This window comes from Muntiacus reevesi, chromosome 11 (assembly GCF_963930625.1).
Source record: "Muntiacus reevesi chromosome 11, mMunRee1.1, whole genome shotgun sequence".
Classification (NCBI taxonomy): Eukaryota; Metazoa; Chordata; class Mammalia; order Artiodactyla; family Cervidae; genus Muntiacus; species Muntiacus reevesi.
In genome coordinates this window covers 51,293,006-51,317,909 of record NC_089259.1, presented here as the reverse complement: position 1 = coordinate 51,317,909, position 24,904 = coordinate 51,293,006, and the positions used below count along the sequence as shown (strand labels likewise).

The 24,904-nt window shown below is 38.6% G+C and overlaps 1 protein-coding gene across 2 annotated transcripts in view; it reads right to left on the bottom strand.

Annotated features, from left to right (window-relative positions):
• The window catches only part of NDFIP2 (Nedd4 family interacting protein 2), a 70,904-nt gene that overhangs the window by 23,665 nt on the left and 22,335 nt on the right, over window positions 1-24,904 (bottom strand). For both annotated transcript variants that reach the window (XM_065902399.1, XM_065902398.1), the window contains exons 2-3: window positions 12,129-12,294; window positions 7,837-7,970 (exon numbers count right to left, since the gene is read on the bottom strand). In XM_065902399.1, the coding sequence (XP_065758471.1) occupies window positions 7,837-7,970; window positions 12,129-12,294 (300 nt within the window). The remainder of the gene's footprint in view (window positions 1-7,836; window positions 7,971-12,128; window positions 12,295-24,904) is intronic.

Here is a 24,904-nt window from a genome sequence, read left to right as displayed (position 1 = left end):
CTTTGAGAGAGACAAGCAGCATCTCCCTCCAGAGGAGGGCTCCCTGATAGCTCGGTTGGTAAAGAATCTGTATGCAATGCAGGAGACCCCGGTTCGATTCCAGAGTCTGAAAGATCCCCTGGAGAAGGGATGGGCTACCCACTCCTGTATTCTTGGCTTCCCTGGTGGCTCTATGGGTAAAGAATTCACCTGCAATGCAGGAGACATGGGTTCGATCCCTGGGTAGGGAAGATCCCCTGGAGAAGGGAAACGCTACCCACTCCAGTATTCTGTCCTGGAGAATTCCTGGACTATACAGTCCATGGGGTCACAAAGAGTCAGACATGACTGACTGACTTTCACCAGAGCAGGGATGTAGGTGTGCTTATTGACCATTAGAAAAAATTGGGTTCACCTAAACTCAGGGTTTCGCATTGCAAGTAGAGGCATCGCTTGGCCTTGTTTGAGCTGCCCTGTGGGGCTTGAAACTGGCATGAGCAAATGAAAATACTCTGACCACTATTACTGTTGCTGTGAATAATAAAGTTTTTGTCTGATGTCTTCTGTGAGAATCCACAAAACTGTGACAAACCAATCAGGCAGTTTGCAAGTAGGGTAAAATCTCAGACCACTGATAATTCTGAGACCAATGAAATAAATTATTGTATATCAAAAGCAATTAAATTCAAACAGCAAATATTTAAAAATAAATGACAATTTCCAAAATATATTAAGTGAAAGTCATTTGTACAGTACAATGCTTTTGTGTACAAAAATTATACAAACATATTAATGTAGTTGCTTATAAATGCTGAGAAAGTTCTCTGAAAGTACATAAAGTCTGTTATCACTAATTGCCTCTAATATTCAACAAACATTGAATATTTTTGTTGACAGAACACCCTTTCTACATAAGACTTCACTTCCTGGTACTTGGGATACATGAACGTACGTAAAATCAAGATGTCTGTCTTTCTGAAGCCTAAATCCCAGTGACGGGAACCAGACAACAAATAAAGATATAATAAATAAGTTACTTATAAAATTATTAAACGGTGTAAATGTCCTACCAAAAAAAAGGGAAAGGATGTTTAGAATGTTAAGTAAGGGTTACTGTTTTAAAGATGGAGGTTGCACAGGCCCCTCATTAAGGCAACACTGAGCAAAGACTTAAAGGAGAGGTAGGTATGGTGGCTATACAGATATCTCATAGAAGAGTGTTTCAGGCAGAGGGACAAGCCAGTGCCAAGGTCCTAAGATAGAATCAGACCTGGCATGTTACAGAAATAGCAAGGAAGCTGACATGGTTGAAACCACTGAAAGCAAACAGGAAGAAATGTCCGAGAGTCCACAAAAGGACCCTGAGTTTTACTGAGTGAACTAGGAGGTCTTACAGAATTTTTAACAAATAAATGACATGACCTGATCTACAAATATATTATCTCCATGTTACATGCATGTACTCTCTCCTGGGTGTTTTGTTTCAACTTTGTGTTGGTACAGACAGAGCTCAGAGAAGCTAAGTGCCCTGCCCAAGATCACATAATTAGCTAGGGCAAGGCAGGACGTGAACCCAGGATACCAATGTTCTTTCCACACAAGCATGGCTGTCTCACTACATTATGTTGTTTTCCTGAAGGAAAAAGATTTTCAAAACCATACTACGCATTATTTAGGCAAAAAGATCCCTTAAACTCTGCAATCATACATCCAAGGCAACCTTCTGATGGTCAGTGTAATCACTAGCAATGATTAAATACATATTAATAAATTTTTGTATCATTTTAAGCTAATTTAAGAAATAAACGCTAAAGCATAGTAGGAGCTCAAAAAAACACTGTCAATATAATGGCAAGCATATAAATATTTCATATTCTTCAGAAACAGCAGTCCAAGAGATTTTATCAGAGGGACATCATTTTTACAAAGATAGGTGACATATACACAAAGATGTCCTTTGCAACATTAACACTGGAAAACACACTGTTGAAAAGATTCTAACTGTTCACTAGAGAGGAATGGCCCCTATATTAAGAGTATATTGATTCCATGGAATCTCACTCAACCACTAATGTAACAGAAAATACATAAAATGGTTAAAAAAATAAAACATGGTAGCTACACAATAATTTCAATTACATTAAACATTGACCTTCTTAGAAGCCCTAAAATTAAGAAAAAATTTAAAACAAACAGCTGTCTTAGGACAACAATAGTAATTTTTCTTTCTAATGTCCCACACTGGCTATTTTTAAAAAAGCATTCATTAACTTAATTAACTGTTATTTATTAAACACCAAGGATGTGCTAGGTAATAGCTAGGTATTAGAAATCATCTTGGGGTTGTGCATAATTTATCAAGTGCTAGCTTTTGTGTCAAAATTGTACTCACATACAATTTTAAACAATGTACAAAAAAATGAATCCTATCCACTAGATGCTTATAAGATGAGACAAAGTGGCAAGCCATGTTTAAAAGTTTTATTAAGTGAATTATGTGAAATTCAAATATTTTTCATCAGTTCAGTTCAGTTCAGTTCAGTCGTTCAGTCATGTCCAACTCTTTGGAACCCCATGAACCGCAGCACACCAGGTCTCCCAGTCCATCACAAACTCCCGGAATCCACCCAAACCCATGTCCATTGAGTCGGTGATGCCATCTAACCATCTCATCCTCTGTCTCCCCCTTCTCCTCCTGCCCTCTATCTTTCCCAGCATCAGGGTCTTTTCAAATGAGTCAACTCTTCGCATCAGGTGGCCAAAGTATTGGAGTTTCAGCTTCAACATCAGTCCTTCTAATCAACACCCAGGACTGATCTCCTTTAGGATGGACTGGTTGGATCTCCTTGCAGTCCAAGAGACTCTCAAGAATCTTCTCCAACACCACAGTTCAAAAGCATCAATTCTTCAGTGCTCAACTTTCTTTATAGTCCAGCTCTCATATCCGTACATGACTACTGGAAAAACTATAGCCTTGACTAGACGGACCTTTGTTGACAAAGTAATGTCTCTGCTTTTTAATATGCTGTCTAGGTTGGTCATAACTCTCCTTCCAAGGAGTAAGCATCTTTTAATTTCATGGCTGCAATCACCATCTGCAGTGATTTTGGAGCCCAGAAAAATAAAGTCAGCCACTTTTTCCACTGTTTCCCCATCTATTTGCCATGAAGTGATGAATTGGATGCCATGATCTAGTTTTCTGAATGTTGAGCTTTAAGCCAACTGTTTCACTCTCCTCTTTCACTTTCATCAAGAGGCTCTTTAAGGTCTTTCTATTTTTCATAGAAATATTAAAAATGGGTAATGCATTTCAGTAAATCTACTGAGTCATCACATAATCATACCTGCAACCCTACACAATAAAAATAAGAAACAGTAGGAAAAAGTATTGTTTCCAAGTGTCCTGACTACCTATATTCCCCCAATGAAACTGGGTTTAAGAAATAAATTTTCAGTTAATCCAGTTGAGATTTATTTACAACTGAAAGTACTCAAGTGCTAATCAGACCAGTTTTTTATCTGAATCAAGTATAGAAACTCATACTCGATGATAATCTGCAGAAAGAGGGTGCTGGAGCAGGGGGATAGAAACAGACAAATTTGAAAGATTTTTTATAAGGGTCAGTTAGTTTCCTTGCACAACTCTGTTTCTACTTTCCATAAAATTTTCCACAATCTTCATAAGCTAGAGTTAAAATGGTCTCAGAAACAAGTAAAAACAGAAAACTTTTCTTTATGGGCATATTCCAATTCAGGCAGAGAATCACATTACTTTCTAAAACAAGACACTGGAAATGATGACAGTGAGGGGTTCTAACAGTAACACTTCAGTTTTCTCTCCAAAAGGTAAAATCACTTCTATCTCAAGACACAGAGAAGAAGACTTAATGATTCCTCCTTTCTCTTTAGTTTTGATCCAATAGACTGGAAGTTAGGGCAACAGAAGACATTAGGTCCTTAACATCCTTTACTGGAGTGGGTACCCATTCCTTTCTCTAGGGGATCTTCCCGACCCAGAGATCGAACCTGGGTTTCCTGCACTGCAGGCAGATTCTTTACCATCTGAGCCACCAGCAAAGCCCTAAAGACCTTTACCATTCCCAAAGTCCACAGGGAGACAATCCCTGAGAAAAGGAGCCACTGTCCCACGTCACCAAGAGAGTGTGTGCATGTATATACAAACATGTACATAAACACACATGCCTGATAAAAACTCCACACCTTACAGATCTGTCCTCCTGCTCTATAATTCTCTCCTCCCAACATCAAAAATCCTTACTGACTGAGCTATATTTATGCCATGGTCTTAACAAAAACTTACTTAACTCTCAGATGGAAAATGCATCAATAATAAATTTGTGGTTTACTATCTTTACTTATGTGTCCAAAACTACTTATGATGATGTTAACTTTGTGTGTGCTGGAGGATGGGAGTGGGAGAAGGTGTGGAGATGGTTTTGGCTGATGAAAGAAACCCAACCACTCAACCATCAGACAATCTACTCATTGGGAGCTGGCCTGGCTGGTGGCAGGGTGAGAATATACACAAACACGTTCCTCCCCACCTTGGCCCCCTCACCTCATTCAAGCTTTCCTCCATGACACGATATTTTGTGTTCTTTTCCTAAACAAAATGGGGATGAATCAAAAATTTGAAATGACACCTCTAAAGTCTAAGGCAAGAAAAAAAGGTAACAAACTCTAGTCCTGCTTGCAGGCATGGTAAAATGTAAGTAATTCCCCGCTTTTCACATGACTGAAGAATAACAGCATACATACATCTCACTCCCTATTACCGAGATAGCCACTCCTTTACCAGAACAGGAAAATAGCTATCACTGACTCGATTACTAAGACAGGGAAGACGGGGGAGAAGGGGTGGTGGAACCTTTGACCATCATTCCCAAATTCTGGGGTGGCATGTATTCAAAGGACAGAAAAAAAAAAAGAAGTGAATTGATAAACCTAAGTTTGTAGGCCTGGTAAATTCTTTCTTTGTGTTTTAACCTCAGTTCAGTTCAATTCAGTTCAATTGCTAAGTTGTGTCTAACTCTTTTCGACCCCATGGACTGCAGCACACCAAGCTTCCCTGGTCCATCACCAACTCCCGGAGCGTACTCAAACTCATGTCCACTGAGTCGGTAATGCCATCCAACCATCTCATCCTCTATCGTCCCCTCCTCCTCCTGTCTTCAATCTTTCCCAGCATCAAGGTCTTTTCAAATGAGTCAGTTCTTCACATCAGGTAGCCAAAGTACTGTAGTTTCAGCTTTAGCATCAGTCCTTCCAATAAATATTCAGGACTGATCTCCTTTAGGATTGACTGGTTGGATCTCCTTGCTGTCCAAGGGACTCTCAAGCATCTTCTCTAGCACCACAGTTTGAAAGCATCAATTCTTCGGCCCTCAGCTTTCTTTATGGTCCAACTCTCACATCCATAAATGACTACCGGAAAAACCATAGCTTTGACTAAACAGACTTTTGTCAGCAAAGTGATATCTCTGTTCTTTAATATGCTGTCTAGGTTTATCATAGCTTTTCTTCCAGGGAGCAAGTAGTCTTTTAATTTCATGGCTGCAGTCACCATCTGCAGTGATTTTGGAGCCCAAAAAAATAAAGCCTCTGTTTCCATTGTTTCCCCATCTATTTGCCATGAAGTAATGGGACCGGATGCCATGATCTTAATTTTCTGAATGTTGAGTTTTAAGCCAACTTCTTCACTCTCCTCTTTCTCTTTCATCAAGAGGCTCTTTACTTCTTATTGATCTTCTGCCATAAGGGTGGTGTCATCTGCATATCTGAGGTTATTGATATTTCTCCCAGAAATCTTAATTCCAGCTTGTGCTTCATCAAGCCAGACATTTCTCATGATGTAGTCTGCATATAAGTTAAATAAGCAGGGTGACAACATACAGACTTGACATACTCCTTTCCTGATTTGGAACCAGTTTGTTGTTCCATGTCCAGTTCTCACTGTTGCTTCTTGACCTGCATACACATTTCTCAGGAGGCAGGTCAAGTGATCTGGTATTCTCATCTCTTGAAGAATTTTCCACAGTCTGTTGTGATCCACACAGTCAAAGACATTGGCATTGTCAATAAAGCAGAAGTAGATGTTTTTCTGGAACTCTCTTGTTTTTTCTATGATCCAACGGATGTTGGCAATTTGATCTCTCGTTCCTCTGCCTTTTCTAAATCCAGTATGAACATCTGCAAGTTCACAGTTCATGTACTCTTGAAGTCTGGCTTTGAGAATTTTGAGCATTACTTTGCTAGCGTGTGAGATGAGTGCAATTGTGCAGTAGTTTGAACATTCTTTGGCATTGCCTTTCTTTGGGATTGGAATGAAAACTGACCTTTTCCAGTCCTGTGGACACTGCTGAGTTCTCCAAATTTGCTGGCATATCGAGCGCAGCACTTTCACAGCATCATCTTTTAGGATTTGAAATAGCTCAACTGGAATTCCATCACCTCCATTAGCTTTGTTCATAGTGATGCTTCCTGAGGCCCACTTTGACTTGTCTGGCTCTAGGTGAGTTATCACACCATTGTGGTTATCTGGATCATGAAGACCTTTTTTGTATAGTTCTTCTGTGTATTCTTGCCACCTCTTCTTAATATTTCTGCTTTGGTTAGGTCCATCAAATTTCTGTCCTTCATTGTGCCCATCTTTGCCTGAAATATCCCCTTCGTATCTCTAATTTTCTTGAAGAGATCTCTGGTCTTTCCCTTTCTGTTGTTTTCCTCTATTTCTTTGCATTGATTGCCAAGGAAGGCTTTCTTATTTCTCCTTGCTATTCTTTGGAACGCTGCATTCAAATGGGTATATATTTCCTTTTCTCCTTTGTCTTTAGCTTCTCTTCTTTTCTGAGCTATTTGTAAGGCCTCCTTAGGCAACCATTTGTAAGGCCTCCTGAGACACCAAAAAGAGATACCCCATGTCAAAGGGTAAGGAGAAACCCCAGCAAGATGGTAGAAGGGGCAAAATCACATTTAGAATCAAACCCCATACCTGCCAGAAACGCTCGGAGGGCTCAAACAAAACCTTGTGCTCAGCAGACAACCCCACAGAGCCTGAGGCAGACCTGCCTTTGAGGGTCTGAGCGTCTCCTGCAGAGGTTCGGGTCAGCAGTGGCCTGCCGCAGGGACAGGGGCTCTGGGTGCAGCAGACCTGGGCATGGCTAAGTCCTCTTGGAGGAGGCTGCCATTAACCCACCATACAGCTGCCAGAACTTACACAGGACTGGGGAAACAGACTCTTAGAGGGCACAAACAGAATCTTGTGCACACCAGGACCCAGGAGAAAGGAACAGCAAGTCCACAAGAGACAGATCCAGACTTGCCTGTGAGTGCTTTAACCTACTCTGAGTTCACTCATAGAGCCACTGGACTGGCTGAATGAACAGAAAATAATGATTTATAATTATAGTTATGGACCACAGAATCTAAACTACATAAGAAAGGAAGTAAAGACACTAAAGACACTTCGTTAACAGTGAAGAGGTCAACCGGGTGGGGGTAACTTGAATGAGGAAGTCAGAGGGATGGCAGAGGGAAGGGTGGGAGGGATGAGTCTTAGTGCATGAGATGCCTGAAATCAAGTTTAGAAAATGATACATTATTGGTAACGAGAACACCAGATGACCACAATCTGAGACAGGGTGCAGGAAAAGACCAAGAGAAACAGAAATGAGGGAGGTCAAGGAATGCAGAACGTGTATTTCACTCAGAGAGTGCCAAAACACAATGACACAAATGAGCAGCAGTACAGAAAATACGAAAAATAAAAATAAAAAATGCATGTAAAGAGAACTATCTTAGATATTATTCTCAAAGGAAACGATAACACTGTCTTACTCTTTGAGATGTTTCTGCTGCTGCAGCTGCCATCGCAGCAGCTTTGGCCTTCTCAGCTTCATCATACGTGGGAAGAGAGGTAGCAACACTGTAAGGAGGCGGCACAGGATAAAACTCACTGTAAACTTCTGTATCTGAAGGAAAGGGTTTAAAAAAAAAAGGTAACTATTAAAACAAACTAATGACATTTTTATAGCCATAATACAATTTAACAAGTTACAGAATGCCACTGAGGATGATCACTGCTATCTGTAGTCCTACGTTATAAGCTGATAACATATAAATTATTACTACATCATATTCTTGGAGTCCTGTATTTATTGAGAAAAGACTGATAAATATCATCCAGAGACTGATACACAAAACAAGAGCATCAAGAAGGAGACTTTGAAAATGTGTGCAACACAAATGAGGTAAGAAACTCACCATATGTGAACATGCTCTCTGTGCCCACTTGCTGTGCTCAGAGAATTTATCTGCCCATAATCTCACAGTCAAAAAAAGGAAAAACAGCAGGAATAATAGTTAAAAAAAGAAAAAAAAAAAAACCATTGAAATAGCACTAGCCACCTCCTATACCACTTCTAAATACATTAACCTCAGCAACTCTGAGGTTCAGAAAACTTAGGTGATTTGCCAGGGTCACATAATCAAGAAGTGGCAGAACCCAGGAATTTCTGGACCCCAAAGACTTTGTTCTGCAAATATATGACGTTAATTTTTTGACATGGGTCAATTTTAGCAACTCCTAAGCAAACTCAGTATTTCTCTTGGCTAAAAGATTGATGCTTTTTAACTCTTTTTCACTCTTATCCCTTCTCGCATTTTCCCTGCATCTACCTAGCTCTTTAGGTTTTCTTTTTTTGGAAGAGTTCTCCCTCCCTAATTTTTAAGCTATTTTTGAAATATGATCTCCAGAAGTACATTACAATAAAATATTTTTTTTAAAGCTGCAACATTTATTGCCAACTTCGTATAAGTAAAATCATACACATAGGTCAATCAGTCGACTAAGATGTGCTAGAATTACTGGCGTAAATAACACGTAGATTCTAAAAGTAGTACATACCACAGTGTTTTACACTACTTCTGTGATTTCTTCTATTATAATGACAGCATTTTCACACTTTCTATATTGTTTATAACTTACCTATCTTTATCAGACTTTCTTGCATTTTCAACATGAAAACACACTACACTCCAGCAAAAATTTTCCTATTGCATTTTAATGTCTATAGGTTTCAAAAATAAGTATTTATAATGATATCACTAAGAGCTAAGGGTCTGGAATTAGGCAATTTTTAACTTAATAACAGGAAGTGGTGAGCAGCAGCGTAATACTGAATGTTATCCAACAAAAGGCACAAGAGTCACAAATTCTTAGAAAAGACTTATTATTAGGATGTAAAAACACTGCACACAGTCAAGTAAAGAGATTTCTTTAGTTCTGAAGATGAAAGTAGAAGCAGAATTTCAGTAAAAACAATGATTATGAAGTTTAAGGCAATAACATTAATATTATGAACTTTTAAAACTGAAACAATGGTGGCTTCCCTGGTGGCCTAGTGGTTAGGAACCCACTTTGCTAAAAAAAAAAAAAAAAAGAATCCACTTTGCTCTGCAGAGGACACAAGCTCAATCCCTGGTCCAGAAAGACCCGACATGCCTCGGGCCAACTAAGCCTGGGTACCACAACTCCTGAAGTCCCAGCACCCTAGGGCCTGATCTCTGCAACGAGAGGGGACACAACGACGAGGAGCCCACACCCAGCACGGAACAGTGGCCCCTGCTCACTGCAACTAGACAAAACCCCCACGTAGCAACGAAGATTCGGCAAAGTCAAAAATAAGGTAAATAAATATTTATTTAAAAACCTGGAACACTGGCATATATTATCTAAGGTAAAGAGATCCTTTACCTTAAAACTAGATATGTAACACTGTAAAGCAATTATTCTCCAATTTAAAAAAAATATATGGAAGTTTTTAAAAAGTTTTAACACCCAAGATAGAAAAAATACCTATGCCAGTAACAGGTAAAAGTTGGGAAGAAGCATCTTTAATTTTCACTTGTCAACTTTACTTCCTTTTCTTCTCCCCTTTAAGGCAGAGGTTGGTTCTCAACCACAGAATGTGAAGTTTGCGGAGTTCCAATCCTAGCCCTCCTTCTTGGAAGTTGTGTAACCTGAAGCACATCACTTAAGTCCTATGAAGTTCTCCTTTCTTATCTATGAAGCTGACCCAGCAACACTATTACTTGCTATTATGGGATAAAATAGAACAGTATTCAAGAGGACTCTGTAAAAAGTGAAGCATTATATACAAATGTCACCTGTTATAACTGATGTTACTCAGATCTATAAAAACAGTCATAAAGTGACCTACTGAAGAACATACCCTCCACAGAAAACAGGCACTGTCCACACCTAAAATATGACATTGACCAAAAAGCTAAAGAAAAATAGTGTAATAGCTTTCATTAAGCAGAGACCCAAAATTCTAGGATTACTCAGTTCTTACTCTCAATTAGTCAGGCATGGCCTTTAAGTACAGGTGAAAAAATTTAAAAGACCAGGAATCACAAAGGAGATGGTGAAAATAACTGAAAATCTAGACTAGGCTTCACTTGTTTCACAGTTGAAATTCACCTAACCTTTAAAAATATCATGTTACATTATCAAAACTACTATACATCATAGAAAACTGAGAAGCTTCTCAATTCATTTTATGTTGTTTTCATAGAATTTTGCTTTCAACCTTGCTTTCCGAAAGTTTGCTTTTTCCAAACCAAAAGACAGTACATAAAGTTACAGATCACCTGAAAAAAGCTGCAAAAAACACTAAAATATTAATGGATTCAAATGCAGGAAAGACTGGAACATGATGACAAAAAGTCCAAGAATATAGGGTTGGATTAACTTCAAGAAGAAATATGCTAATAAAATATTTCATGACAACAAAAATTGAAGGAGAAAAACCACATGATTTTATAATAAGACCAAAAAGCTGACTCCCTGGTTTCTGGCCTGCTGGAGCCATTTACTGAAATTGGGAAGACTGTCAAAGCAGCAAGCCTGGTGGCAGAGGAAGAGGCTATATACAGCTGTGGCGGTTTTAAACCACAGTCTACTCTCTGAAACACTTCCCGTGAAGAGGTGGAGACTAATTCTTCAATAATCCTAAGAGAGACTAAACTGACTCACTTATAACAACCTGCACTGTGACTTTTGAGGCAATGTAACCAGTTCCATCCGGCTTTCTCTCAGAACGCTTGTTCTTAGAAGCCAGCCTGCATTCAGAGAGGAGCCCAGGCCACAAGAGGAGGCCACCAATAGCTGTTCTGGCCAACAGCCTCAGCTGAGGCCCCAGCTGAAGCCTGCCTCAACCAGTAAACGTGTGAATACGGAAGCCTGCAATTGCCTCCATCGGACAACAATCACAAGAGATCCTCATCATGGAGCCAGGTTCACCCTCCAAATTCTAAGAATTGATAATAATGATTGTTATCATTATGGAGAACTTCATCATGGAGCCAAGTTCACCCTCCAAATTCTGAGAATTGATAATAATGATTGTTATCTTACTCCATCAGGTTTGAGGTAGTCTGTTAAACAAATAGTAGCCACCACAAAGGGACATTTAGCAAAGGGACTTTCACTCTTAGCATCTTCCATCACAGAATGATTAATTTAACATTACTGGAAAAATATAAATTGTGGCCAGAGAAACAGATGAGGGTATTCTTGAGAATGACCTGAAAGGATGAGATGAACAGTAGCAAGCAGGAATCACTGCCTTGTACTCAAGAAATATCACCATGTGCAGGGGGTAACACTATGTACACCCTTCACGTCCATTCACATATGCTCACCACATTCCCACTCACATTCATCATGAATAATACCTGGTTTTATGACTATACAAGTAAACACACACATGTATGGGTATGTTTATACATGCACATCTGCAGGCATTATATGTGTGCGTGAATCTATAGGTAAGTATATTTCTTCCAAAAGTTATATAGGTTAGTTCACTGGAAATGGATTCTAGCAAGCATAAAAAGAAAGCTTGACAAGCTGCATTTTTAAACTGATTTTTAAAACAGTGAGATACATAAGGCACAGAGCAAATTATTTTATAAACTATCTTTAGAAAAATTTGTTTTAAAAAATCATAAAACTAGAGAAGCCCATTAACAGACTTGATAATTATACAAAACCATACTGGTAAAAAAAAAAAATTGAGTTCTTAAAAACATTACTAGTAATTCTATACTAAGAGCAACAATACCTGAAGTTGTAGGTACTTCCACGGTAATACTACTGTAAGGGGGAGGAGAAGAGTCAGTCTCATGTCCAGATGCTGAAGAAGCAGCCTGCACGGTGTGTGGTGTTGGGTTTGAAGTAGACGGCTGCTCTACAGCAGATGATTCTGAATTATCCTCTTCATTGTGAAGCTGAGAGAACAAAGGAAAATGAAAACATTAATGTGAATCACATTTTTTTTTATTTTTAAAGATTATTTCAGGCAAAGAATCATTTTCTTTTTTTTTAGCTAAAAACAAGCTAAAATAGCATTTAAAAAGATGAATAAAATTTTTGAGGGACATAGTCATTAAGTTTAGAATTTTTATAATTTATAATAAGAATAAAGTTCAAATTTTTAGGAATTTAGAGAGAAAAAAGGTAATGATAACAGATTCAAGTTCACTCAATCCTGCAATACATATTGTCTACCACATATTAATCACTGTGTACAGCAAAGAAAAGTAAAACTAATACAACCACAACACCATATCTATTATATTAGTATCTTATGTAAAATGAATTAATGAAATAGAGTAACAATTTATAAACATTCTAATAATGTGGAATACTCTGAGGTTTTCCTAAGTACCAAAAGAATTATAAAGCAAAATAAGTCACTGTGCATATAAAACTCTGAAAAATGTTCTTCATTACAACCAATTTATTGAAAGTTCAATAAACACTAGATAATATACTGAGATCTTTATGGTTTAACTCATTTAATCCTCACAACAAACAAGAGACTGTTAGACTATTATCCCCATTTCACAGGCTAAAAGAAAAAAGGAAAAAAAAAAACCAAACCAAAACAACCCTGGACATGTAGAGACTTAGAATAATTTGCCAAACATTACAATAAGTAGGAAGGTCAAGCCATAAATCAAATCCAAGCAATGTGGCTGCACACCTCCTACTTTTTAGTTAAAAAAAAAAAAAAAGCTTGTCAAGAGAACAAATCTGCATGCTGTAATATAATGCATTTTTAATTTTAGAACATGAAAATTATTACTCCACTTTCCATAAGCTTCACTAAACTTACTTTCTCTGTACCTTAGTGACTCCACATGTAAATTCTAAATGAAACCAAAATCCTCACAGAACTGTAAAATAATAATTGAAAATCATCTAGCATAATGCCAAACACACAAAAGGCATTTAACAAATACTAGTTCTACCCTTCTTCTCTTTTATTTAATATACTTTATTTTATAAACTCAAAAACAGAAATTATGCAGTGCTTCAGTCTAATACGTAGTCACTAGAGAATTTTTTTAAATATGTGACGTAAAACAGGAGGTCAACTTACTTCACTGATGTTTGGATGTGTCTTGGGGGTAAGAGATTACACTAGCAAAACAGTTTTGTAAGTTCATAAATGTATTATAATTTTTAACAAAACAAATCAACCTAAAATCATCTGAAGAAGACAACTTTTTTCTTAACATTATGGAAAAACGTTGCTTGTCATTCCAGCAAACAGTGAAGGCTGCCCACCATCAAGCTACCAACCCACACCGCCAACCACATTCACTGTACCCTGAGAGGAACTCAGGATGGTGAAAGAGAGGATACAGGCCCTAGGTAGCTAAAAAGCACATGTGAAGAATAATTTCAATAAGCCCAGACTTTAATAACATCTTCTGCACAAAGGGCTTCCCAGGTGGCACAGTGGTAAAGAATCCACCTGCCAATGCAGGAGACACAGGAGGGACTGGTTCGATCCCTGGGTCAGGAAGATCCCCTGGAGGAAGAAATAGCAACCAACTCCAGCATTCCTGCCTCGAAAATCCCATGGACAGAAGAGCCTGGCAGGTTACAGTCCGTGCAATCACAAGAGTCAGCCGCAAATGAGCAACCAACCACATGCGCACACATAGAAAAGGACTACAATCATTAACCGCAGACATCTGTTTGTGTGATTAACAGTATTCTTCTCATGTTCTACTACTCCCCTGGCCCTCCCCCAGCCAAACACTCCTACGAGTCCTGGCTTCTCCCCCACCTCTTAGGAACAGTTCCTCAGACCTACCTGAGAGGTGGTCTCCTGGGGTACAGTCCTCAGTAAGGTCCCCAAATAAAACGTAACTTGGAATTTTTAGGTTATATGTTTTTCTTCAGTCAACAGCCTCAAAATTTAAGTAACAAAATTCACTCACAGAAAGTGAGTTCAAATAAGCACAAAGTCAACTCTGTATGAGCTTTTACCTTTATTTACTCGCAGGGCTCGTCTAAGTAGGCAATGAATGAGCAACCTCTTGACTAGCAACACTTGCTCTAGGGTCATAAAGCATATTCTATGTTTCCCATTACAAGGCACTCAGCAGGGCTCCCAATGCTTCCGGTCACCTTCGACCACATTCTAAGAGCAAAACTGTCAGATGAACAAGTCAAGTCAAACAAAGTACAGATATATACTTAGAAATAGCCTATATTTAGTAATTTAGCCTCTATGAGTATATTTAGTACATGTAGAAATTAGTATTACTAAACAAATAATAGTGAAGTTCCCCAAAAAAAAAAAGGGAAAACCATTATTCCATATCTACTATTAATACTGCAAATGGAGATGAACCGTACTAAAAAGAAAACCCTACATGACAAACAGCTCTGCCCTAATTCCTCTCAGGAAATAGCCCTAACATATCGAATATGCAAATATGCTCCCCAGAATGATCAACTCCCTTCTTCAACCTATCAAAACATATTCACATAACTACAATAAAAAGAGTTACTACAGACACTTTTACATATGATCTCAGAAATAAAGTTTTGGAACTTATACAAGACACCAATTAATTTCAACCACCCTACTAACACCTTCAGTTTCATTCTCACAAAATTATAGTATACACTGAACAGTTGCTCTGTGTCAACAGTAAAACCCAGTAATTCAGTCAACAGTCTCTCTCCACTGTGGCACAGAACTTCCAACTCACTTTAACTGTAACACTGTAATTTTTTTATGTATCTTTGGTGTCTCCACAGATTAACCTACAATGTGATAAAACAAACTTATTTTTAAGGCAGGACAAGAAAAATTTTAGCATAAACGTTTTTCTGCTGCTTTGAGTCACCATCCCTTCCCTTTTAGGGTGCACTGTGCACTCACTATTGACTAGACTAGATCTCCTTAGAAGACACAGGAATGCCTGCTCACCCCCAAAAAAGCCATCTCCATCTGGTGCCAGCACGGTAACTCCTCAGGAGATAATACTGCCTTCTCGGGCCTGTAAGGAGCACACTGACCCCACTACTTACCTTGCTGGACTATGCAAAGTGTCAAAACGTTGTTTGGTCACTCAGTCATGTCGACTCTCTGAAGACCCCATGGACTGTAGCCTGCCAGGCTCCTCTGTCCATGTGATCTTCCAGACAAGAATTCCAGAGTGGGTTGCCATTTCCTCCTCCTCCAGGGGATCTTCCCAACCCAGTTACTTTGATATATAACTTTTTGTCTCAAAAACTTATGTATTTGTGCTTTTACTTTTAACATCAATCAGAACTTTCTGAAAGACTGTCTCCTGAGTTACAGTTCTCAGACTGGCTCAAAGAAGAATCTCCACTTCTTTCTCAGCTGGACTACTGTTTAATTTTTTCAACACCTGCCTGCCTTTCCTCTAAATTCACACAAGGGTTAAAATTAAGTAATATGTTTATCAAATTAGACAATGCCATTTGTAGAAAATTTTCCCTAATCATGCTGTTAGGCTGTTAAATGGTTCTATTTTACATTCTGTATCAACTTCCTAAACAGCAGAAAAAGAGGAGAAGAGTGGGATGGGACCCACATATATACAGTAATGAACCAGGTTCTGTGTCACATCCATACATCACCTCAAAAGTTATCCTCCTAGCTTGTCCTATTTATGAGCCTCCTAGGGGCGGGGGGGGGGGGGATATATATATATATATATATATATATATATATATATATATATATATATATATATGGGCAATAGCACATGAAAATTAAAGTATCTTTAATCCAGTGACCAGGGTGATGAAAAGCTGTACAGGAAAACACAATTTTTTAGTCTGAAGGATATAACTGTAGCTAGTTATTATACATGTACATTAAGTATTTTTAATGATGAGAAAACTGTAAGCATAATTGATTAGCTAGCTGGAGGTCTAGCCTTCCTGTGTATAAACTACTGTTTCTTTAATTGGAATTGGCATGTCTCCTATACACATTCCTTCATTCTATCTTAAGGTGATAAAACATTAAGGTAATAACTGCAAAACCCGCTTTTGAGAAGCTAGAGATCTCAGTGAACACCTTCTAAACACACTAAGGTAACCATTATACATGTCCTATAAAATGCTGTTTAGTGAACTCTACCCAGTACCCCAGGGCCTGGTGGGTTAGTTAGTAGCATGATCTTTTCTTTTTCTTCCTCTCATTTCTTTTCTCTGGTCTGTTTCAATTTGGCCACAGAAACTGAATTACAGGGAAGAAATATAAGATCACAGGGCAGGGGGGTTGGGGTTTCTCTTTTTGTGTGTTTTTTCTTTAATTTCTATAAAAAGCTAATACATTTTGTATACTACCACATACTGATTACATTTAGTACCAGAGGGCAAAAGCTGGAAAGAAGAGTTAGTAATTGCAAGGAGACAAACTTTAGCTCAATTTAAAATTTTTTAAAATTTTTTAGTTAGTACCTTTTAATTTTTACAGTACTCGCTTTTCTGTGGTGCAACAAATCCTTTTCAGGCAGATTTTGGATGACTATCTGGCAAGACTGTTGTATAACTAGGATGAACATACAGCTGTTTTCCCCAGGACACTTTATGCCTGTTGCACCAGAAACCCACTCATTTTAGACTTTTCTTCACCTCTTTCATTCTCAAAAAAATAGCACGGTCAGTCAACCAACATCTAATGAGATTCTTGTCCTTCATACAAAAGTAGGAGATGACAAGGGTTTCTTCTAACCCTAAGGTAACAGGACTCCGGGGGAAAAAAACTCTGGTAATCTTTGTCAGTCAATGTTGCCTTATCCAACACCTGCCTAAGAGACGCAAACAGATATGGTTACAATAAAATCAATCTGTAGCTGTAGAGTCAAGCTACAGAGTTTAGTCACCCAAAAAGAAAGAAAGCTGCCTTATCTATACTCCTAGGAGTAAGGTAATAGCCGGTGCTAAGAAATTTCTGCAAACAGCCTAAGTGTTAAAACAAATAGCTCAGAAGACAATCACAAAAAAACACTGCTGCTTAGCAAATGGAACTAGATTTTTGTACCAAAAAAAGTGAATTTCAGCAGTCTTTCTCATGCACACATATATCATTAAACAAATTAACATAATCTTCTTAATTTTAGGTTTATTTCTCCACCAAATTTTTTCCACTAAACTTTTGCAGTGTCTGGATACCTTTCCATTAATGAGAGAGAACCTACAATAAAGCAGTGATCAGGAAATGATGCAAATGATTAGAAAAGAGTGCATGAGCAACAAGTAAATATTAATGGAAAAATATGCCTAATTTTTAGCTTCTTCTTTTGAAAGTGCAGAAGTTTGGTTGCAGTTTTATATTTCATAATATAAAACAGGTGTATTTCTGCTGGTCAAAACCTTTCTTGCTCGTATGAGAGAATACCATTATTTCATGGTGCTCTACAAAGACCACCACAGGCTTCAGAGGCTCCATGACTTGAAGGAGTCTTTAAAACAAACATTTAAAGCCAAGGAGCAATAGATATTTTATCAAGACACAATTGTCTTTTAAATAAAAAGAGCTTTTATTTGCAAACTGTCTGCTCATGATATGTCAACTGAAAGAAAGGTGTAAAAAATTATATACAGTATAATTGAATTTTTTAAATAATAAGAAAGAAACACAAGATCGCAAGTCAACTGTATGTCAACAAAATATCTTTAAAAGCTACTTCCTACAAACTTCCCCTCCCCCTAAAGAAGAGAAAAGGATTATTCGTGTAACATATATAGGCAATCAAGATTTCTGGAAAGATACAGAAACAACTACAAACAGCTGCAGGCAAGAAAGAGATATCATCCTCTACTATTTGACTTTTTCACCCTAAACATAAATTAATTTGGATTTTAAAATTTTTAATAAGTAAAACCAAAGTGCAAAAATCCTCTAATTTCTGGTTTGGCATGTCTCCGAAGCAACATTAAGGTAAACACGATATCCTAGGATAAAAAAGCTTTTTCCACATAAAATATCATCATAATATTCTTATAGTTCCCCTTTGGGTTTATATATGTACAATCTTCTGTTGAAAATGACACAATCTGAAACTGTAACCACAGCAAATATATATTTGAAGAACAAATGAGTAACTGTATCTGTTTTTTTAAAAGAAAAAAGAGAGAGAGGCATAATGAACAGCAACAGAGTGGCTAAAGAATACAAGACTAATTTTATATTGCCACACTGGACAGTTCTGGGCTGCTGACCTAAATATCCACTCATTAAATCCACTTCTTAAAACAAAATTGAGCATAATCACATACTACAAAGGGGTTCTACATTAGTCACTCACTTGTGTCCAACTCTGTGACCCTACAGACCATAGCCTGCCAGGCTCCTCTGTCCATTAGATTTTTTTTCAGGCAAGAATACTGGACTAGATTGCCATTTTCCTCCTCCAGGGGATCTTCCCGACCCAGGGATTGAACCGGCATCGCCTGTGTCTCCTGAATTGCAGGGAGATTCTTGATCTGCTGAGCCATCAGGGAAGGCCAAAAAGAGGCTCTGCTACTGCTGCTGCTGCTGCTGCTAAGTCACTTCAGTCGTGTCAGACTCTGTACAACCCCACAGACGGCAGCCCACCAGGCTCTGCCGTCCCTGGGATTCTCCAGGCAAGAACACTGGAGTGGGTTGCCATTTTCTTCTCCAAAAGGGGCTCTAGGCTCTGTTAAATAACACGCACTGCACTGCCTAGTTGACTTTTATACACAGTTCAGATCTTAGCTTAAAATCAAGTTCTCAAGAAAATCTTTCCTATCTCTCACAAGTAGATGAGGACTCGAACGCAATCTTTTAAGCCAGCTTTTTCACTCTCCTCTTTCACCTTCATCAAGAGGCTCTTTAGTCCTCTTCACTTTCTGCCATTAGGGTGATGTCATCTGTATATCTGAAGTTACTGATATTTCTCCCGGCAATCTTGATTCCAGCTTGTGATTCAAAAAACTAAGATCATGGGATCTGGTCCTATCACTTCATGGCAAATAGATCGGGAAAAACTGGAAACAGTGACAGACTTCATTTTCTTGGGCTCCAAAATCACTGTGGATGGTGACTGCAGCCATGAAATTAAAAGACACTTGCTTCTTGGAAGAAAAGCTATGAAAAAGCTAGACAGTATATTAAAGAACAGAGACATCACTTTGCCAACAAAGGTTGGTATAGTCTAAGCTATGGTTTTTCCAGTAATCATGTATGGATGTGAGAGTTGGACCATAAAGAAGGGTGAGCACCAAAGAATTAATGCTTTCGAATTGTGGTGCTGGAGAAGACTCTTGAGAATCCCGACTGCAAGATCAAACCAGTCAATCTTACAGGAAATCAGTCCTGAATGTTCATTGGAAGGACTGATGCTGAAGCTCCAAAGCTTTGGCCTCCTTTTGGCCATGCGAAGAGCTGACTCATTGGAAAAGACCCTGATGCTGGGAAATATTGAAGGCAGGAGGAGAAGGGGACGATAGAGGATGAGATGGTTGGATGGCATCACCAACTCAATGGACATGAGTTTGAGCAAACTCTGGGAGATGGCGAAGGACAGGGAAGTCTGGCATGCTGCGGTCCATGAGGTCGCAGAGCTGGACATGACTTCCAACTGAACAACAGCAACACAATCTTAAAGCACCCTGTTCTTCTCAGCTCTTATCACAATAGAAAGTATTTGTGTAATCATTCATTTACAATCTGTTTTCCCAGCTAAAGTAAGAGCTCTACAAAACTGGATGTTATGTCTGTCTATTGAACACTATGAAAATAAGCTCCAAAGTATTTGGAATCAGCCTTGGTTAAAATGAAAACAAAATGCAATATAAATCACTCAGCACAGTAGTATAAAATGGAAAGACTGGAGAAATAACCTTGCTATAATCCAAGTACTCTGAAGTCTCTGAGAAAATGAAGTAGCTCAGTCCTGTCCAACTCTCTGTAACCCCACAGATTGCAGCCTGTCAGGCTCCTCTTTCCATAGGATTTTCCAGGCAAGAATACTGGAGTGGGTTGTCATTTCCTTCTCCAGGGGATCCTCCTGACCCAGGGATTGAAACCAGGTCTCCCACACTGCAGGCAGACTCTTTACCATCTGAGCCACCAGGGAAACCGAGATCCAGGAACTGATCCTGAAGTCTCTAACAGCTAGTTATTGCATTAAGAAGTAAAAAGAGAAAGAGTTAAGAGTATATTTACATCCCAAAGACCTCCAAGGAAAAAAGAAACCAAACAGATGGGATAAAGATCTTACATAAATTTCTATTTTTAAAAGAATTCAGGCTCCCGTTAAATTCCTTTTTATATGCTAAAACTGCAACCTAAATACACTAAATTCTAAGATTATTCTCTTTGAATACAAAATGCTCTATATACTACACTCATTAGTCGTGTTCATAATCCTTTAATTAATGGGTCTGTAGCCTGCCAGGCTCCTCAGTCCATTGAATTCTCCAGGCAAGAATACTGGAGAGGGTAGTCATTCCCTTCTCCAGGGAATCTTCCCAACCCAGGGATCGAGATCCCCAGTTTCCAGCATTGCAGGCAGATTCTTCACCACCTGAGCCACGAGGGAAGCTCAAATGACAAGTACCTGACCTTATTCTTAAATATTTATGTCAGCAGAAAAATAGTCTTCTCAAAATTCCATTTGGCTTTCTCAGACCTTACCTAAGAAAACACGTATTTACAAATCTGCCCTACAATTATGCCTCTTTAGCAACAGATGGATATGGTCTTAACACAGATTACCAACAGATTATCATAGACCAAGGGGGGAAAAGACAGAAAAGACAAAAAGAAAGGAGAAAAAATATGTGTACCAACCGGACTGGCAGCTTCTTATACTTTCTTACATCTAACGCTTCTTACATCTAAAGCTGTCTGTCTACACAGCACTGCTGCCTCCCAGTCTCCCCATAATCTCTCAATCTAGCGCACATTAACTCAGCATGAAAAGACCATAAATGTCTATAAATTTCAGCACAGGAAGATGTTCAGTTTCAGCCCTGCCTGCCATGGTTTTGTACCAAAATATGTGTTATATAACATAAAATATGTTTAAGTTTACTTAAAAAAAAAAAAAAACACTTCATTTTTCAAATTTGGTCACTAACTTGCGTTTTGTCTCTCTACAATGCAAGCAGCGTTTTGAGGTATAGTTATTAATGACTATGCTGTGGTCTTAAGCAATTAGGTTATCTATGGCAGACACGGAACTGTCCCCCTAAAATCCCGTCCAGCCCCCTTTCATTACAGATTCATAATATCTGGGGCGAGGCTGAAGCCACCATATTCCAAGACTATACCCTGACACTCTACATCGGTCAGGGTACAGCAACTCCTTCTGGCACAGCAACTGTTTCCCAACCAACCTCGCCCTCCTCCTGGGCAGCGTGCCTGGGTCAAAGGTGGGCAATAAAATAAGCAAAGATTATCCACTTAGAGAATACAGAAAACTGCTGCGGAAATAATACAGAGCAATTTCAGGGTTTACAATTCCCTTAAGTGGTTTGAGGACCATAATTGAGAAACCCCAATGGAGAAAGTACTGCTACACATTTTTTATAAGCAGAAGAAATTTTTAATGATGATGCTTAAACTCATAAAACTATTCAAATTCTGAGTTCTCAAAATAGCTCCATGCTTCGATTTTTACAAGCTAACATATCAGTATTTGTAAAGAAATAAATGTGGCCTGCCATTCCAGTTCTACAAGGATCAAGCCACTAGCTACTGCGGTGGCCCAAGGGCTGCGCATTCTGAGGGGGATTCAGGACGGTGAAAGATGGGGAACTTTCTGTGCTTTGGATGTATAGCCCTTAGAGACTGAAGATACACATCTAAGGAAACATTTCAAATGACCTCAGATTCTTACATCTTCCCATCCACAGAAAAGTACTAAAACCACTCACTTCAGATGTCTGATTTTGTGATGAGTACTAGTAATCTTCTTATGCTTCACTATAGGGTTTTCCTGGCAAATAAAGCTCAAATACATTCTGGCTCCTCCCTCCCTCTCCTCTTAGAGGAGTTTCTCTAAGCTGAGGGGCTATCTCTCAGGCTACAGTCTTCAGTAAGGTCCCCGAACTCACAACATGTACATTGTGAATGTTTATTTCAGTCAACATATTCTATCCAGCATAAGCAATGATCAGTATAGTGAAAACGGCAGCATTCAATGAAAGGGTCCCTTCTGTTTACTTAATCAAACTAAGTAAGAACACTTACACAGATTCTCCAAAAAGTTACTTATATGCATGTGCCAAAGTAAGCCAGCAAATGCAGTACTGGGTCAAGTACAAAAAGCCAAACTGGCTGAGAAGCATACTTCATAATAAGGACCTGAATCTCAGATATTAAAGTGTGTGTGTGTGTGTGTGTGTGTGTATGTTAGTCGTTCAGTTGTGTCAGAGTCTTTGCAACCCCATGGACTGTAGCCCACCAGGCTCCTCTGTCCATGGAATCCTTCAGGCAAGAATACTGGAGTGGGCTGCCTGCCCTTCTCCAGGGGATCTTCCCACCACAGGGATTGAACCCAGGTCTCCCACACTGCAGGCAGATTCTTTACAGCTTGAGCTACCCGGAAAGCCACATTAAACTATAGCAATATTGAAGAGTCCTTGCAGCACTATCTCTTATTGACTTTTTATGCTCTCTTAATTTTAGTGAAATGCTACAGAACCTAACAACTCTGTGGAAAGAAACCTTTATCGAGAATTCAGCAGTTCTTTAAGTATTTCTTTCCTTGCCATTAAAGTCAAACAAAATTGTATTTCATATTCTTAAAAAACAGGATAGTATGATCTCATCCTTATTACATTATTCCTGGCTATAAGCACAAATGCAATGATGTCCACCAAATGTCAACCTAAGATATTTTTGGCTGGTGAGATTTGGGTGCCTAAATTGCTTCTTTCTCTCTACTTATACTGCCTTTATTTTTTAAAATAGTTATATATCCCTTTTTATGAAAATTAAAAAATTATTATAAAAACATACTTTATCCCAGTGATTGACTGGGAAACTTTTAAGACTACATCCAAAGAAACTAATCAGAAACAAGATTTCTTCATAAAGCTATTCAACTTTAGTGTTATAATAATGTGTTATAATAAAGGAAAACTGGAAACATCCTATTCATCCAAAATAGAATAAATACTGCTATCAACATAAAAGAATACAGCCATTTAAGAAGGTGCTTCCAAAGGGGCTTCCCAGGTGGTGCAGTGGTAAAGAACCCGCCTGCCAACGCAGGAGACACAAGAGACCCAGGTTCAATCTCTGGGTCGGGAAGACCCCCTGAAGGAGGAAATGGCAACCCACTCCACTATTCTTGCCTGGAAAATCTCATGAGGCTACAAAGAATCAGACAGGACTGAGAGGCCAAAGGATACTTGATGAAACAGTAAATGTTCATGATACAGTGTTAAAGAAATAACAAGACTGTGTGTGTGTAAATCATATATTTTCATCTTATTTGAAGTAAGATGAAATGTTAGCAGTTTCAAAATGACTGTTAACAGACAAACGGGTAGCATGGGCGCTTGCAAACTATTCTCTTGGTTTTTCTTTTTTAACTTTTCTCTACTTTTTCTAAGTTCTCTAGAACAGAGATCAAAGAAAGTACGAAACAATCTTTTTTTTTTGTTCTTAATGTAGGACAGCATGTGATAAGTCAAAAAGGTTTCCATCTAAAGGAACAAGTTTCTACAGGTCAGAAAACTTGACATTTGTAAAACTTCTCAATAATGCTAAAAAGAAAATCACCACAGACTTTGCATCCACTCAGTAACCTTTTATAACTATTACCCCATTTATTTACAAGAAAAGAAAGTCAGGTACATAAACCCAGATATTATGATGTTTGTTATTTTCCATCAACCAGTTAACCATACTACACATAAAGTGTTATCAGCATGTATCCATTTGAATGTGATGATATTATAAAGAAACCCACTCTAGAGGTCAAAATGATTCATGAAGCTTTTTGTCTCTTTCCCACCCATAATAAGTATTCTTCAGGGCACCCTCTGGCCTTAAATAGTTATTAATCACATTAAATATTTGTCTACATAATCTGTGTGTACATGTTAGTCGCTAAGCTGTGTCCAACTCTATACAACCCCATGTAGTCTACCAGGCTCCTGTGTCCATGGAATTCTCCAGGGAAGAATACTGGAGTGGGTTGCCATTCTCTTCTCCCGGGGATCTTTCCAACCCAGGGATCGAAGCTGGGTCTCCCGCATCGCAGGCAGATTCTTTACCATCTGAGCCACCACAGTAATACTATCTGCTCCTCAGAGGTTCAATGAGGATGGCACTAGCACTGTCAGCAACACAACACCCATGTTCCAGCTGCTTTATTCTATGACCTAGCTCGAAAAAAAAAAAAAACTAAAACTCCACAAACTTTCCACCAACGACTCTGAGAAAATGCTCATTAAGCACCCAGCATACCAGCAGTAAACTGCTGTGGCAACAATGGTTGTGTCGGTCACTGCTCTTCCACTGCAGCCCTACATATAAAGTGTAGACGGTGCTTCCCCCATCCAAACTGA